The sequence below is a fragment of the Mesoplodon mirus genome (assembly GCF_964341445.2).
Source record: "Mesoplodon mirus genome assembly, chromosome: 11".
NCBI lineage: Eukaryota > Metazoa > Chordata > Mammalia > Artiodactyla > Ziphiidae > Mesoplodon > Mesoplodon mirus.
In genome coordinates this window covers 61,453,523-61,471,505 of record NC_138987.1, presented here as the reverse complement: position 1 = coordinate 61,471,505, position 17,983 = coordinate 61,453,523, and the positions used below count along the sequence as shown (strand labels likewise).

Below are 17,983 nucleotides of genomic sequence, written 5' to 3'. Positions count from 1 at the left end.
GCTCTAGAGCCTGAGCGCCACAACTAGAGAGAAGCCTGCGTGCCACAACGAAGAGCCTGCCAGCGCAACAAAAGATTCTGCATGCCGCAATGAAGATTCCGCATGCCGCAACTAAGACCCAACACAGCCAAATAAAATTTAAAAAAGAAGAAAGATCCACCTCCTAGGACTTGGGGATAGGATTACCTTCCCTGATCATGTGTCCTCAGAGGAAGGCAAACACCAAAAGGAAATCTGGGCTAGATTGAGTGTGGGAGAAAGGGGAGATTTGGATAGGTAGCCAGTATAGTGTCTACCGTACCCTTTCTCTGCTGCTTCCTTTTTCCTCAGAGTACAAGTTACTTTGGGGACTTCCCTGGTGGTGCAGTGGTTAAGAATCTGTCTGCCAGTGCAGGGGACACGGGTTCGATCCCTAGTCTGGGAAGCTCCTACATGCTGCAGAGCAACTAAGCCCGTGTGCCACAACTACTGAGCCCGCGTGCCACAACTACTGATGCCTGCGTGTCTAGAGCCCGTGCTCCGCAACAAGAGAAGCCACTGCAATGAGACGCCCGCGCACCACAACGAAGAGTAGCCCCAACTCACCACAACTAGAGAAAGCCCGTGCGGAGCAACGAAGACCCAACGCAGCCAAAAAATTAATTAATTAATTTTTAAGAAAGGAATTGCTTTGTTTTACACACCTCTTTAAGAGGCCAGTAGTCTCAGTGGAAATGACTGTCAAAATTGTTAAAAGTGGTTGCATTAATAACTGTTTTATGGACGTCTTAAAGAATCTAAAGTTCAAGTTTTCCTGTTTCCCAGTGAACAAAGGAAACCATGTGGCTCCCTACAACTTAAGTTGGAATGTGTGACCATATTCCACAGGTGGCTATTATGAAAGACCGTTTTTTGGTTTAGTTGGGTTTTTTCATTAGTGCTTTGACCGAGTAACAGTGCTTGGACACCGTGAAGTTAGTCCAGGTGTCCAGATGGTTGAGCCTTTTCTGCCTTATATGTAAAAAGGAGCTGCAAAGTTATCATTCTGGTTGACAGATATACCTATTTGGTAATTGAGGCCCATCCTGGAAAAAGAAACAACCAGCTGCTTTATATTTGTCCCTATCACCACCTTTTTTTTTCCCAGTGTTATTGAGATATAATTGATATATAGCTCTGTATAAATTTAAGGCGTACTGCTTAATGACTTAACATACATGTACTATGAAATGATTACCACAATAAATTTAGTTAGCATCCGTTTCCTCATAGAAGGTTTCCTTCTGGGGTGATGGAAATGTACTGGGACTAGATAGAGGTGATGGTTACACAACACTGTGAATGTACTAAATGCACTGAATTTGTTCACTTTAAAATGGTTAACTTTATGTTGTATGAATTTTTTAAATTCAATTAAAGAAAATTTCAGGCCAAAAAAATTTTATTTTCTTATGAGAACTTTTAAGATGTGCTCTCTTAGCAACTTTTAAATATACCATACAGTTAACTATAGTCATCAGGTTGTACATTACCTCTCCAGTACCTATTTATCTATAACCAGAGTTTGTACCTTTCGACCACCTTTATCCAGTTCCCGCATTCTCCACCTCTCACCTTTTCTTTCTGACAGAGTAATCTGTTTAAGGTTATTTAAGCCTGAAAAGAAAAATATTGAAGATCTGTCATGTGGTAAGAGAAGTAAACTTAATCTTGTTTGACTCTAAGGCAGATTTAGGATCAAGATTGAAACAGTTCATAGCTTTTTATAGGGAGAAACTATATAACAGTTAAGACTGTTTATGAAATAGTGAGTTGATCCTGTCCCAGGAGTTTTCTAGGAGAAAGAAAGTTCCTCTCAGGAAATTACACAAAGGGACTCTTCTTTGGGGAGGATGGGGAAGATTTCATGAGGCTGTATCTAAGAACCCTTCCAATTCTGATCTTTATTGATGTTTCCCAGCTAAGAGATATAGAGAAGGCATGTGCGGAGTTTTACTGTATTTGAAACTGAAGAGAATGGACCCTTGATTTACCCATGGGGGAAGAAAACAAATATATGTGTATATGCAGTTCCCACGTATAGCCAATGATCCGTAAGCTCTGTAGGGACTTCCCTGGTGGCGCAATGGTTTAGAATCCGCCTGTCAGTGCAGGGGACACGGGTTCAACCCCTGGTCCAGGAAGATCCCACATGCTGCAGAGCAACTAAGCCCATGCGCCACAACTACGAGCCTGCGCTCTAGGGCCCGCAAGCCACAACTACTGAGCCCGTGCTCCGCAACTGAGCCCACGTGCGGCAACTACTGAAGCCTGCGCACTCTAGGACCCGCGTACCGCAACTGCTGAGCCCACATGCTGCAACCACTGAAGCCCACATGCCTAGAGCCCGTACTCCACAACAAGAGAAGCCACTGCAGTGAGAAGCCTGTGCACCACAACGAAGAGTAGCCCCTGCTCGCCGCAACTAGAGAAAGCCCATGTGCAGCAACGAAGACCCGACGCAGCCAGAAATAAATTAAAAAATAATAATAATAAAATAAAAAACGTAAGCTCTGTAGGTTGTAACTTTTTTTTATAGAAGCCTCCAGGTCCTGAATCAATTAATTAAAAAATAAAATATCGGGCTTCCCTGGTGGCGCAAGTGGTTGAGAGTCCGCCTGCCGATGCAGGGGACACGGGTTCGTGCCCCGGTCTGGGAGGATCCCACATGCTACGCCCGTGAGCCATGGCCGCTGAGCCTGCGCGTCCGGAGCCTGTGCGCCGCAACGGGAGAGGCCACAACAGTGAGAAGCCCGCGTACCGCAAAAAAAAAAAAAAAAAAAAAAAAAAAAAATATCAGCCATTTTTTATTGTCAGTTTCTTCCAGTATTTCTCATCTTTATTTTATTATTTGTTTGTTTGTTTGTTTACTTACTTATTTTTGGCTGTGTTGGGTCTTCATTGCTGTGTGCGGGCTTTCTCTAGTTGCGGTGAGCAGGGCTACTCTTCGGTGCAGTGCACGGGCTCTAGGTGCACGGGCTTCAGTAGTTGCAGTATGTGGGCTCAGCAGTTGCAGCACGCGGGTTCTAGAGCGCAGGCTCAGTAGTTGTGGCGCACGGGTGTAGTTGCTCCACGACATGTGGGATCTTCCCGGACCCCACGGTTCAAACCCGTGGCCCCTGCACTGGCAGGCAGATTCTTAACCACTGCGCCACCAGGGAGGTCCCTATTTCTGATCTTTAAATTCAGCTGTATGTGACTTCCCTGGTGGCACAGTGGTTAAGAATCCACCTGCCAATGCAGGGGACACGGGTTCGATCCCTGGCCCGGGAAGATCGCACATGTCATGGAGCAACTAAGCCCATGTGCCACAACTACTGAAGCCTGCATGCCCTAGGGCCCCCATGCCACAACTACTGAGCCTGCATGCTGCAGCTACTGAAGCCTGTGTGTCTAGGGCCCGTGCTCCACAACAAGAGAAGCCACCACAGTGACAAGCCCGCGCACTGCAATGAAGAGTAGCCCCCGCTCGCTGCAACTAGAGAAACCCAGTGCGCAGCAACAAAGACCCAACACAGCCAATCAATCAATCAATCAATAAAAAGAATTTAAATTCAGCTGTATTACTATGATTGTATGAATGACTCTCTAGCCTTTTAAACTAAGTCTCCAGGCAGCTGCTCAGTAGCCAGAAGGTGAACAAAGCAATAATCTTTGCAGACTAACTTATGCCAGGATGAGGTTACCCATGCTTCTTAAGAGCCTTCTGGGTCTTATCCTTGAAACTGATTGGAAGGAGGAAAAAATGTCTGGCATGACAATTTTCTTGAAGCATTGCTGTTTGTTTAGCTTGGTTTCTAGAGTCACGTGGAATAGACAGGACATCTGGGAAGGTTTCCAGTCTTATCTTTTTAAAGAAAGGAAAGAAATATTTAGGATTCAAGAACAGTCAGTAATCCATGAAAGAGAAACCTCTATTATAAACCATTGTTGGAGCTAAGCATTTTTGACTTCAACAGTTGTTGAGGACATGAATCTCTCTATAGAGCATCAATTTCTGTTACTGAGTGGGTGCTTGGATTACTGTGCTGACCTCACTACAGGATTTCCCAGGTAGTCATAGCAAGTGATAAAGAGCTACCACCCCTGCACTACAAATCTCTGCATCTTTGGGAGGCAGTAAAGTGACTGAACCCAAATAGTGAATAGCAAAGCAAAGGTTCTCTCTTCCTCCAGGGAGAGACCCAGTCTTTCTGAAGGACAGATGACTACAAAACTCTCTTCTTGCCTTTTCAGCTTGCTTAAGATACAGGAAAGAATTTAAGATTCTATAAACATTGTCTGATTTTGCTGCTTTTTGATGGAGGAGATACTTGAAGTTGGTAACAGTGTTGTGGTTTGTGGCAGCTGTGGAAGTTCTCCTTGGGAAAGGAGAGTGATCCTCTCTGGTACTGAATAGAGCTTTATGTCTTCTTTCTGGAGAGAGTCTAGTGAGTTAACTCTGTGGAGTGCTCAAGCTGAAGATGTGAGCAAATTTCTGTAGGGAACAAGGGAGGGCAAATAAAGTGCCAAGGGGACTTAAACTACATTGCTTTAGAACTGAATCCTGGTGAATCTCAAAATAATTATGCTGAGTAAAAGAATCCATATACTGTGTGATGTAAAATTCTAGAAAATGGAGACTAATCTGTAGCGACAGTGGTTGGCTGGGGGTGGTGGCAAAGGGGAGGAAGGGCTTTTAAAGGAGCAGGAGGAAACTTTTGGAGGTCATGAATGTGCTCACGATCTTGATTGTGATGATGTTTCACAGGTGTACGTGTATTTCATAATTCATCAAATTGTACTTTTTTTTTTTTGGCCGCACCGCGTGGCTTGCAGGATCTTAGTTCCCTGACCAGGAATTGAACCTGGGCCCTTGGCAATGAAAGCGCCAAGGGAGTCCTAACCACTGGACTGCCGGGGAATTCCTAGTGCATTTTAAATATATGCAGTTTCTGTCAATTTTACCTCAGTAAAGCTTTTTCTTTTTCTTTAAAGAAATGAAATTAATCTAGGGGCAACATTTATCAAAGGACCCTATACTGGGTTACAGGAAGGCTATATCAGGCTTCTGTATGAAATACAAGTCTTGCAGGTGTGTTAAGTTTAGATACACAGCTCCTGTTTAATGCATTTCATGTTTCTTTAGGAGTCCATAGAGGCTGCTGTATTCTATTGAAGAAGATGTCTAACAGTAACACTACTCAAGAGACCCTGGAAATAATGAAAGAATCGGAAAAAAAACTGGTGGAAGAATCTGTAAACAAAAACAAGTTTATATCTAAGACTCCAAGCAAGGAAGAAATTGAAAAAGAGAGTGAAGATACCAGTTTGCGTCAGGAGACACAGGTAAGGATTAGAAGTGCATCATATGTGCACTCTTTATAGCAAAATAGAAACGTCATTAGAGGTGGCTTTGGAAATCTATAGGAAGCCAGTCACTTACACAAACGTTTGATTCTCCCTAAAAACCCAACTTCAGCTCTCAAGAAGTATCTCCTTCCCTTTTTGTCAGAGTCCACGACGAAGTCTAAAGAAAACAGAATGAAATCCCTAATCTATTAGGACCTGAATAACACTGGTTCTTGCTACATTTTGATATTTTTTAACTATCAAAAAACAAACTGTATACAAACACATATTTGACAAGTCATAATATGGCTTATACAATAAACCATATTTTTAATTTAAAAAATTTTTTTAATTTTTGGCTGCATTGGGTCTTCATTGCTGTGCATGGGCATCCTCTAGTTGCAGCGAGCAGAGGCTACTCTTCGTTGCGGTGTGCGGACTTCTCATTGCGGTGACTTCTCTTGTTGCGGAGCATGGGCTCTAGGCACGCAGGCTTCAGTAGTGGTGGCACATGGGCTTAGTTGCTTCCATGGCCTGTGGGATCTTCCCAGACCAGGGCTCAAACCCTTGTTCCCCGCATTGGCAGGCGGATTCTTAACTACTGCGCCACCAGGGAAGTCCCTACAATAAACTCTTAAAACTAGAGCTGCGTGGCTTTACACACAGTGTTAAATTCATATCCTGGTTGTGTTAAAGCAGTCAGCATTTTCTGGTCAGAAATAGTCTCTGAACTTGCCACTTGGTAAATGTGAGTGAGAGGAATTTTATTCTTTGGTTGCCTATTGTTTTCCATCCGAATTCATACTACAGTGCAGATATGATGGCAGTAGACGGCCAGCCGAGCTTTTTCCAGGGCTCCTCTTTGGTACCCAGCCAGACTCTGGGCCTCCTCTAGCTTACCTGTTCCAGTTCTCTTCCCTGTGGTCACTACTAGTTTCCTGTGTTACCCAAGCCCAAATTATATAAATCCTTTCCTTCTTGCCCACGGGTGAGACTGGTCTTTATTATATGCTTAGGAGATAGACTGTTAATTGTAGTAAGTTAGTTTAAAGAGCAGTAGCAATAACATTTTGGAGCATCTAGAAACTTGAAGCATGATTTCTCTTGACAACCCAATTCACCTAGGCCTTGTCTCACGTAAAGATTAAGACAGCAACAACATAAAAGGATGAATTAAAATCAGATAACTCTCTGAAGTATTTTGTTCTCTAGCTACCTGCTTTTCTGCTATTTTTCCTCTTACAGTTTGCCAGATCTCTGTCATGGCTGCTTTTCTTTCCATTATCTTTTGCATGTGAATTGTCATTCCCAGCCCATCCTTCCAGAGTTTATGGAGACAGTCCGCCACTGTTCCAGCTATACTTCTAGCTTCCACTGATCCCAATAATGAATTTTAAATCCTCAGGACAAATAAGTGTTGAATGTTTAATTATGTGCTGTCATGTTACATGGAAGATAATAATTAAATGAACTTTTTGGTCCAAGTTACTCTATTCTCAGGAGACAATTTTAGGTGGTGTTCTGAACTCCTGTTGTGTGTTCTTCTTGAAGATAGGCAGAAAAGAAAGGGTGACTATAGGTTTTATATGCCTTATGGATACTTACTTGGTTTAAGAATGTCTTCACCTGGATATACAGATAGATTGTGTGGGAGGCTGGGTGGGGAACCTGCCTCCCCTCAGACTCCTTTTGTTGCTGCTGGAGCAGGTGGAGTTGCTGCTGCCATCTGCTGGAGCTTCTGCTCCTTTAACAAGGTCTTGGCCACCCTTCAGAAGCCCTCTCCCCTCCATCACTGTTCCCCTTCAACAGCACTAAAAATTCTGCTCTTTCTCTTACCTTCCCCGCAACTCACACCTGATAAGTTTCCGCAAGAATCTTACTGACGCTGTCAAGAGAGTGCCTGTTATGAATTGGAGCTGGAAAGTTTGAGGAAAGGGGACTTTCATTACTTGTACTGTGTGAGACATATTCTTGGAATCAGCAATTGGAACTCAGAACATCTTTGGCATGGAAACAGTGCTATAAAGGGCAGGTTCTGAGATTCAGTTTAGAATGGGCAAGTCCTGACTTAACACATACTGAACTTAGGTGGATCCTTTAAATAACCTAGCTGGGCTTTCTGCCTTTATACTTGTAATCCCCTCTGATTCAGCTACCATACTGCTTTAGAAAGATGGCTATGAAATAAAGATCTGATTGTGTTAATTCTCTACAGAGTTTGTGTGTGTCTCCTTGCCCTAGGCTAAGTCCCAGATTTGTCAGCATGGCATATTGTGACCTAGCCCTTGCCTGCCATCCATCCACCTCTGGAATCCCATGCTCCAGCATTAACTGATTCGCTGGCCCCTGAAAAGTTTGGAGAAAGCATGCTTTTTACACTTGCTTTCTCTGCCTAGAATGCCCTCCTTGGTATTCTTTCCCTGGCCTCCTCCAGGTCAGTTTAGGCTCATCATTTGTATCTCCAGGGCCCAACACAGTTCCTTGCAGGCACTCAATATTTGTGAACATGTGAATTTGTGAATTCCTAGGTTTGAGTTAGACACTTGTGCTCCTCTAGCACTCCATGAGTACCTCTGTAATGCACTTAATGTCCTGTATTGTAATTGTCTATTTGTCTGTCTTCTCCAACAGGATTATGAGTTCCTTTTTGACAAGGTTTGTGTCTTTTATCTCTGTATCCTCCAGTAGTTAGCATGGTGCCTGATACATATTAGGCTTTCAGTATGTGTTTGACTATTTAATGAAAGTTATGCATTCTGAGAAATAAGCAGATTTATACATTGTTTGTAGGGTTATAAATTGGTATAACTTCTTTGAAGGGCAATTTAGCAATACTTTATAAAATTTTTAAATGGACTATACCATATTTGTAGATATACTCAATGATATGGTCATTGAAGCATTGTTTATACTAACAAAGATCAGAAACATCCTAAATGGTGCAGTTTAGGGGACTGGTAAAATAAGTTATGGTATGGCCACACAATGGAATACCATGTAGCCATTAAGAAAAACAGTGTCTCTTCTATGGAGGTATCCTTGGAAAAAAGTTTAAAAGTAAGGTTTAGGGCAGTGTGTACAGTATCCGTCTATTTGGTTTAAAAAAAAGTATGTGTACACGTGTACAATAATCTTATAGATGCACAAAAGATCCCTTGTAAAAGATTACAAGAAATTCAGCACTAGTTGACCCTTTAGGAGGGATCCAGGTAGCTGGGGGACAGATATGAAAGGAGACTTACTATTCTGCATACCTTCATTATAACTCTTGAATGTTTGTGTCGTGTGTATGTTATAACTTATTTGAAAAAAATAGTGACAAATACTGCTTCACATTCCTGGACTGTGATTCTTCCCTTATTATAACAGATCTTGCCACTGACCAGATTCACCATCATTTCTCACTTTTTCCATCCACCTTTCCGGTTCTTCATTTTGCATTGTAGCAGTGTTGTTTGGTAACTAGTGAAGAGGACAAAGGAAAGAAATTCTCACCTACCCAGGACCATGCTGGTACTCTGCCTCCATCTGTTTCCCCTCCTCCACCCACCAGCCTCAGGTTTTTCCACACCCCAGTGGCAGTGAGTTCCATTCCAAACATCTTAGAAGCCCTAAGTGTCATACATAGCTCTAAGTGTCACCCAACCTCTTCCCGAAAGTCCTCATTTTGACTTCTCAGCTATTCGAAACCTTACCAACTAATTAGTCATTCTTTCCCTCATCCCACCTCAGGCCCTCATTCTTCATCTTCCTCAGCTTCTATCCTGCTCTTTACTTGCTCTCCTTACCTCCCTTTGCTCTGGAGGTCTTATCCACATCTTCCATGCTCCCTTCATTTTATCCTGTCCCATCTTATATCTTATATCCATGACCCAGACAGGCTATAAGAGCCTCCACCAGGAGCTTAGAACTGGGAGAATTCTCATATTCAGGGAGGTAGGCAGTTGGCAAGAAGAGCCTTTATTCCATTTCTGCAGCCACAGGGACAGGTCTTTTGAGTATCTCAAGTTAGAACTCTCAATGTGTTGTCCTATAAAGGTGTTATTTTAAGTGATGGTTAGGAGCCATATTTCACACCCACTATGGGCTAAATAGGCTCCTGTTAGCAAGCTTGGGAAAAAAACACTCTCTTGTGCTATGGTAGTGACATTTCCAGAAGCATCCTAATCAGGAGAGGATTCCTTGGCTTATCCAAAAGTAATTTTTATCAATCTGTGAAATAGGCCAACCAGTCAATATCTTTCTATTCTTTATCTTCATGGTGAGTGGTGATTTGTCTGTATGTGGCCTGTGGTCCCTTCCATGTCACAGTTGCTAGAGTTGTAGCATAGGGGACAACCACAACAACTGGGTCTCATCATAGGTTGGCTATTATAATGGTTTTAAAGTTAGTGCTTTTTCTCTGTAAACTTGTATTGCTTTTAACTTAAGTGTTTGTTTCCCCCACCTTTAATATTTTCTAATCCCCTTCTAACAGAGGCGGACATCCAACCACGGTCATGCCAGGAAAAGAGCCAAGGTGAGAGCCCTTCCTCTATAGCTTCTTTTCTAGTGTTATTGGTAGTACATTGCACAGATGGACTTATCACTAATAACTAGTTTATTTGGATTATATATAGGCAAAGTTTGCCTGTCCCTTGTGCCCTGATTGTGAACATGCATACACACACACACAAACATGCACGCACATCTACATATGTCCTATTGGAATGTCTGGCTTTATTTTTCTCCATTATCTTTAGTTCAGTCACAGTCTATTTCTGATACCTGAAAGGATACCCAGCCAGAGCCTCCCACAAACAAAGCCTGAGCACACTGGTACTGGTTCTGCTGTAATGCCAGTTTCTCTGCTCATCTCTGGCTCTCTTATTTTGCCCCCCAGAGGGTTTGGGGTTTTTTGCCATGTGAATTTTCTTTAAGATAAATCCTCTACCATTAGTAAAATGATTCAACATTTTTGGACATCCTAAAAATACAGACTGTTTTGTTTCGATTCACTTTTTAGGTTGGGGCAAAGAGGAGGATTTTGTTTTTAATCATTGTATGATAAAATTAGCACATCACAGATGATTTTAAGCAGTGTTATCAGGTAGGGCTATAGGTGTTAGTGTGTGATAGCTTTTTAATTTTAATTAGGGAACAGTAAAATATTAAACTTTTCTTACATTGGGAAGAATTGTCCATCGAAGTAATAATTAAGGGTGTCCACCCCTTTCCCCTTGAAAAATAATGGCAGAATTTGGGAGTGTCCCAGCCAGTATGTGGCTTGGGTTTGAAGAAGACTATGATTTATGATAAATTGGCTCTGTGGCTTGCCTTACATGGCCTAATCCACAGTGATGGGCTTGACAGTAAGGTTTAAAACAGAGGGTGTTCAGGATTTCCATGATGGTCCAGTGGTTAAGACTCCACGCTTCCAACGCAGGGGGTGCAGGTTCGATTCCTGGTCAGAGAACTAGGATCCCACATGCTGCAGGGCATGGCCAAAAAGAAAAAAAACAGAGGGTGTTCTCTGCTACTTCACTTCCCCCCCAAACCTTAGAAATAAGTAAGACAGTTATTATCATTATTATTTCCATTTTACAGAGGAGGAAGCTTGGGCTTATAGAGTTTGAGTGAGTTTGACAGAGGACATTTATTAGTAAGCGGCAAAACTAGGCTTGAAGTCAGTTCTTCAGACTTGCAAATTCTTTTCATTATACTGTGCTACCTGGAACACACATACCATGTTTTGTGCTTTTATATTTACTGTAAACTTTGATTTTATTGTAAGAACTCTCAATAAATGTTTATAGGTAGATTTCTAATGAGTCACTATAATTTTTGACTTTGGAGATACCTAGGAGAGCAGTGATTTATAAAGTGGAATTCAGATCTTTTTGGGATTCTCCAGCCAGCATAAGTAAACCAAGTGGCTTAGTTGTCACACTGAATCCCAAATGTTAGAAAGTTTTCTTTCTTTCTACTTTTTTCTTAGACACTTCTTTCCATACCCTTGCCACCTCAGGTTTAGAGTCACTTAGCATTTATCATCTACTTCATACTAGGCACTATTTATGATACATATGTTTACATGCTTTATATAATCTAATTCTCACACCAACCCGTTAAGCATTTTTATCCTGCTTTTATTGAGGACCAAAAAGAGACCCAGAGAGGTCAAGTAATTTGCTCAGTATCTCATATCTCAAACCAGGAGTTGAAGCTAGGACTTCTGGTTCTTAAATCCAGTCTTTCTACTAAGCTCTGGTGCTGTGTATCCTCAGTAAACTTCTGAGTGTGATATTGGAGCACTGAGCTAGAGAGAGAGGAGAGCTAAGCAAAGTGGTTTTCCTATCATCTGTCCAAAGTAGTTGTTTTGTTTTTATATATCTGCTGTTGTGAGCAAGAGAATTATCTTTCAAGTGAATCAGGAATGAATGAGTAGGACCTGTTTGAAGGAAAAAAAAAAAACCCTATTTATGGGGGAAGCAACTAACAGAGCCAAAGAGAATGCCCTTTATTCAGCCAAAAGCTTTCCCAGTGTCCACCAAGGGAATATGTACGTGTATTTCTTTTTTTCAGTCTAATTCCAAGCTGAAGTTGGTGCGCAGCCTTGCAGTGTGTGAGGAGTCCTCTGCCCCGTTTGCTGACGGGCCAGTAGAAACCCAGGTAGGTCCTTTATAAGAGTAAGCGTAGCTTTTGAGTTTGGCAGTTGTTTGCTAAACTGGTGTAGCAACCACGGCATCAACATTAGGCTTGGAAATCAGGGTAGAGGAGCTTCAAAACAGACTGTTGCAGTCAAATAGGGCATGGGTGAGAGCATGAAGTATAGGTCTTCACACCTGGACCACCCAGGATGATGCAGACCCACACCTTTCCCTCTGGTGGTTAGAACCATTTCCACTCCAATTCATATGGCAGGAACAGCAAGCATAACTTGAGCTTTCCATACAGTAGGCTGTGATTGTTGACAGAAGAAGCTTAGCCTCTACCCTTTTGGTAGAACAAAAGCTAAAACAATTTAATTAACAAAATATTCTCTTTTGTAAGAGAATGCTGCCACCCTAAGATTTGCCTTCTTTGAGATTTCAGAGGAGCTGCAGGAGAGTTGTTTTCCCCTTTGATTATATTTCTCTTTCCCCTTGTCCAAGGATATAATTCAGTTGCACATCAGCTGCCCCTCTGACAAGGAGGAAGAAAAGTCCACAAAGGATGTCTCTGAAAAGGAAGACAAGGACAAAAACAAAGAAAAGGTCCCAAGGAAGATGCTGTCTAGAGGTGAAGACTTTCCCCCTTTCTCATCTGTCCTGGGGCCTGGCTCTGCAGTGCCGTTTCCTTCCACCTTTCCTTCCACTGGCCTTATTGGCCCAACAGTTCCTAGTGTCCTGCTGACTTCTTCGTTGTTTGGGGAGGTGCCTAAATAAGTTACTTTCTTTGCTGCTTTATCCAGCCCTGCCTTAAGGGCTGACAGAGAGCTATTCCATTAACATTGGGCTACCCATAGGGGAGGACATTGTAGTCAATTCTGATTTTATTTTTGCTCTGGAATAAATAGTGATGGATCATCACTGGTAGCAGATTCTCTAGATAATATTTATATTTTGGTTTGGGGATGCTTGGAGTGATTTTTTTTAATAATATAAATTTGCATGTAATTATTAAGCCCTCTTTGGATTTAAATTCTTGGGCTGGTAGCCAAAAGACATGGTCCATAAAAATGATAATTAAGGGAATTCCCTGGCGGTCCAGTGGTTAGGGCTCGACGCTTTCACTTCTGGGGACCCAGGTTTGATCCCTTGTCGGGGAGCTAGGATCCCACAAGCTGTGCGGTACGGCCCCCCCAAAAATTTTTTTAATGATAATTAAGAGGAAAAAGGCAATCTTAGGATTAAAATTTTATAAATAAATATAAATAATCATATAAATAGTCAACATTTGAACATATCTGCTGAGATTCTGGAAAATTCAGCCCTGTCTGTCCTTACCTAGAATTTATTTTCCTTAACTAGAATAAAACCTTTGTTTTGGTCTGGACATTCAATAAATACTTATTGATGGCAAGGTGGCTTTTCAATGTAATACGAATGGAACACTGTGACCCAGATTCCACCTTATATCACTGTCATGGGGAATTTTGAGGGGCTGGCAAATCAAGGTCATTCTGATTTTTAAGCTAAAAATCCTGAAGTCTGATTCTCCTTTCCTGTTCTCATGTCTCCTGATCAGGTTGTGGGCTTCTGCTTGGGGTTAGAGATCATGCAAGGCAGTTTCATTTATTTTTAATTTATTTCACTGTGGTGTTCTAGACTCCAGCCAAGAATATACGGACTCCACTGGAATAGACCTACATGAATTTCTTGTAAATACACTGAAAAAGAACCCAAGGTAATAACATGATTTGATGGAAGGGGGAAAGGGGCCAGGACCAGCAGAATACCCAAGAGGCCAAATAGCTTCTCAGAATTTTTCCATTATTAGAATCTAGGATGCCTAGCCCCCGACACACCATTTCTCTCCAGAGTAGTTTTATATTCTGTTGGAGATTCAGAATAACCTCATATTGAGGTTCCTGCTTCCAGAAGAGTTGAGAAAAATTCTTTGGAAGAAGAATGCAGACAAAGAAATATGAAGGCTTGAGAATACAATTAAAAAGCACAGAAGAAAAAATAATTGATTTGTACCAAAGCTAAATCATACTTGTTTAAAAATTCTATAAATAACCAGATGGAGTATAGAATAATGATTAGATTTATAAGTATAAAGTATGTGTTTATAGGAGTATGACTGGCAACAGAATTAGGTTTCTGACAAGGAAAATAAAGTACATTATTAGGAGGCTTGATTGTTTTTCTTTTTTAAAGTAACATAAGACAGGGCAGTGAGGCTCAGCAGCCTTTACATTTTTGATCCACTCTCGGGGTTTGGATCTATCCCTCCCTTCAGCTTGTATAGTGAGCAGGCTGTGTTTTCAATCCTTGCTTTCAATGTCTATGGGAGGGCTGCCTTTTGTTTTGTTTTGTTTTAATCTTTTTTAAACAGGGACAGAATGATGCTGCTAAAATTAGAACAGGAGATTCTGGACTTTATTAATGACAACAAGTAAGTTACTTGAATGAAATACACATTAGAGGTGGGAGGGGTACTGGAAAGAAATTCAGGTAAAATTTTAGGATATCCCTCTTTCATCGTTCCCTTAAAGTCTGAATTTGGAAGTAATAACTCACTGGGAACCAAAAGGAGTTGGGGAGAAGTAATCAGAATGGATCAAAAAGTGTATGTGTGGAAACTAAATGAAGTTTTTAAGTTATTGCTTAGACTTGAGTTGAAAAAAGTTTAGCAGCTAGCCCTTATCCCATATTTCACTATTCTTAAGTTTTTCCCTTTTTTCTTTGTAGAATATCATCTAGGTGGGTGAGACCTAGGGCTTATTGCATAAGGAGTAGTCTTAATGAGGATAGTGGGTCAGAGGGATCTATAAAATATTGTAGATAAAGTTGAGAGAACCTTTTTGGTTACCATCAAGTAAATATCTTCCTTAAAATAATGTCTCTTTCTCCTAAGAAATTCCCCACTTTCAACACTTGTAAGAAAAATTGCAATTGGTTGTTATTGCTGTTACTTGTCCTTATTTCACTTTTTCCCCCTGGGTTTCCCTGCAGCAACCAGTTCAAGAAGTTCCCTCAGATGACCTCATATCACCGGATGCTATTACATCGGGTAGCTGCCTATTTTGGGATGGACCACAATGTTGACCAAACTGGAAAAGCTGTCATCATCAACAAAACCAGTAACACAAGAATGTAAGGGAGGAAACCACAGATTGGGGAGACTTTCCTGGGATAGCCTTTGGGGTGGAAGAGGAAGGTGTAGGATCAAGATTTCTCTTTCTGGAGAGGGGACAGTGGAGGGAGGGTGGGTTATATTATCAATTTCTACTCTTTGTGAGGCCTTGGAAATAGATGTTAGAGGCACTAGTGTTTTGTGAAGACTGGCTCCTGGCCTCTCTTCACCTTTAGTGATAGGACAGGTATAATTTTGGAAGAAGATAAGTTATAGATGTATAAAGAACAGTCCCAGAGGATTTCTTTAAAACTTTCATGTGACTCTTTGGTTCCCTGACTTCAGAAATCCCCTGGGTGGGAGTTGTAGAATTTAAGAGAACTATACTAGGAGGTCTGCTTCCTGACAAGAGTCTTTCTTCCCTTCCTTCCACATTTCTCTCCCAATCCCAGCCCTGAACAGAGATTCTCAGAACATATAAAGGATGAGAAGAATACAGAATTTCAGCAGAGATTCATTCTCAAGAGAGATGATGCCAGTATGGACCGAGATGATAACCAGGTGAAGAATGGAAAGGGTTGGGTCTATACAGAGAGATTGCAGTAAGAGAAACTGGGAGGGGAAAAGAATTTTTGTGGATGGAGAAAACTCGAAATATCTTAGTGTGGAAAAAAGTGTTGAGCTATACTGAGTTGGCTTTGGCTTAATGTTGAGGACTAACTGCACTTGTTGAGCTAAATGCCACCCTCTTAGCCCCAGAGAGACATGGTGCTGAGGTTTGCTGGGTTTTCTCATTTGGCCTGGAACTCCCTGGTTCTGCCACTGACTTCTAACTCCACTTCATTTTGGGACAAAGCAAGGTCCCTCCCTGCTTCAGCCTTGATTCAGCTGATGGCTCCCTTCTTTTTTTCTTTAATGGTTCTGGATTTCTTTGGTAACCCCCCAAAGCTACTTTATCCCACTTCCACTCTTCCTATCTCAGGGCTAGCCTTGAACTTGCAAAATTGTTATCTAATTTACCCACTTGTAAAGGTGTTTCTGATCCCTTTCTGCAAACTCCTTATTCTTTTCCCAACTTCTTCCACCAAGGTGAGTGAGTTAATTTGGCTTTTGATGCTGGGAACCTCAGGCAGGTTTTTGATCCACTCCTGTGGGAATAAGAAGTGAAAAGTCTGCCCCATCCCTTCATTTATGGGCCTGGCTTTTGCCCTGGTTTCTAGCCCATCCTTCAGATAGTGATGTTTGGGGGTTAGTTTTCCTAGCTTCATGGGGTTAAGATCCAGCCTGCTTCTGCTTAGCCTCCAAAGGAGGTTAGGTAGAGAACCAGGATTAAGGTTTAAAGAATATGGTTGGGTAAAGCCAATAATTAGTCTTGCTAATTAATGATAACTATAATAATATCTTACCTCTGGAGTCAAAATTAGTTTTCTTTGGATATTGTATGGTCTTGAGACCAGGACTTTTCCTGCTTGCTACTTGAGTATTTGAGGGAGTCCTTTTGAGAAAAGTGCCATTATCTATCGTGGACAAACATGCTGGGTCAGATTGAAAACAATGAAACATACAAAAAGACAAATAAAATTTAAAACACAAGAAAGAGCCTTTCCATCCTGATGCCCTTCTCTCCATTTTCCCAAAACCCCTTTTCTGTGGATCAGGAATTATTCAGGCCTAGAGGCATATTGGGGTGGAATGGAATCTCTCCCTATTGTGAACTTTTCATCTCTCAGCTTCAGGCTTGATCCATAATAGGGTAGGCTCTATGCACTGTCTTTCGGTAATATTAATAATAAACACAGTAACTGCTATTTTATTGAGTGTTTTCCCTGAACTAGCCTCTGTTCTAAACACATTATATGCATTATCTCTTTTAATCCTCCACACAACCCAATCCAGATGGGGGTTATTAGCCCCACTTTAAATATAAGAAAACTGAGCTAGGAGATGTTAAGTTACTTGCCTTAAGTGACATTACTCAGAGGTAGCAGAGCTGAGATTCTGCCTGACCTCAAAGCCCAATGCTCTTTCTATTCTGCCATTGGTTTACCAGTGCTAGGGGCTAAGGACAGTATAGCACCTCGAGGTCCTATGTCTTCTTGGAATGGGATTTGTAAAAGGACAGTTAGCAGAATTTAGGTTATTTAGGCTGGTGAGAACTACATCTAGTCAAAAGTTGATACTCCTGAAGTTAGCTTACCTCTGGAGAGTGGTGAAGTCCAGGAAGATCAGCCTAGAGGAGCAGTCTCCTTGGTTGCTTCATCTGAAACTTTGAAAGCCTCTGGATGGAAGGTCAGAATCTTTTATAACCTGATGACATGCATTTGATGACTTACCTCCCTCAGAGCACCTTGCCTTAAAGAGCAGTATGGAAAAGGACACTCTATAACATCCTACCCAGGACAGTGCTCACAACTCACAGGCTAAGAGAGGAAAAGACAGTGGTGGAGAGTTGGGTCATAGGCTAGCCAGAAGTGGTGGTCTGGCCAGCCATCCCCTCTAGTCACCTCACTACATTTTTCAGAGAATGTAAGGTTCTCTGTCCTCCATTTACTTATCCCTTTCTATCGTTCTACCTCTCCCCTTTCTCAATACGGTATCTCATTTGTCTGGCCCTTTCTCTGTCCACCCTTCTTTCTGTTCTATTCTCCTTTTCTTTCTCTTTTCTTCTTTGTGTTGCTCTGTTCTCTTCTCTATTTCTGTAAGCTCTCTCTCTTTCCCTCCCTCCAGTAGCTATAGTTAAGATGAGGAAAAATGCTTAAGCTCTGAGTTTAGCTTCGCCCTTGGGATTTCACTTCCAAGGCCCTCTTTGCTGAGCTGTGTGTGACTTGGGTCTACAGGCCATGGCGTTAGTGACTAAAAAAGGGATAATGTC

At 41.7% G+C, this 17,983-nt stretch overlaps 1 protein-coding gene across 16 annotated transcripts in view; it reads left to right on the top strand.

Moving 5' to 3' along the window:
* R3HDM2 (R3H domain containing 2) overlaps nucleotides 1-17,983 on the top strand; it is a 156,334-nt gene that overhangs the window by 106,747 nt on the left and 31,604 nt on the right. For 9 of the 16 annotated variants that reach the window (XM_082634540.1, XM_082634538.1, XM_082634534.1 and 6 more), the window contains 9 exons: nucleotides 5,147-5,346; nucleotides 7,981-8,004; nucleotides 9,827-9,868; nucleotides 11,914-12,000; nucleotides 12,483-12,609; nucleotides 13,638-13,716; nucleotides 14,371-14,430; nucleotides 14,991-15,131; nucleotides 15,564-15,672. In XM_082634540.1, the coding sequence (XP_082490666.1) occupies nucleotides 5,182-5,346; nucleotides 7,981-8,004; nucleotides 9,827-9,868; nucleotides 11,914-12,000; nucleotides 12,483-12,609; nucleotides 13,638-13,716; nucleotides 14,371-14,430; nucleotides 14,991-15,131; nucleotides 15,564-15,672 (834 nt within the window). In that variant the 5' untranslated portion in view covers nucleotides 5,147-5,181. The remainder of the gene's footprint in view (nucleotides 1-5,146; nucleotides 5,347-7,980; nucleotides 8,005-9,826; nucleotides 9,869-11,913; nucleotides 12,001-12,482; nucleotides 12,610-13,637; nucleotides 13,717-14,370; nucleotides 14,431-14,990; nucleotides 15,132-15,563; nucleotides 15,673-17,983) is intronic. The other 7 variants (XM_082634535.1, XM_082634532.1, XM_082634533.1 and 4 more) reach the window with 3 other exon arrangements.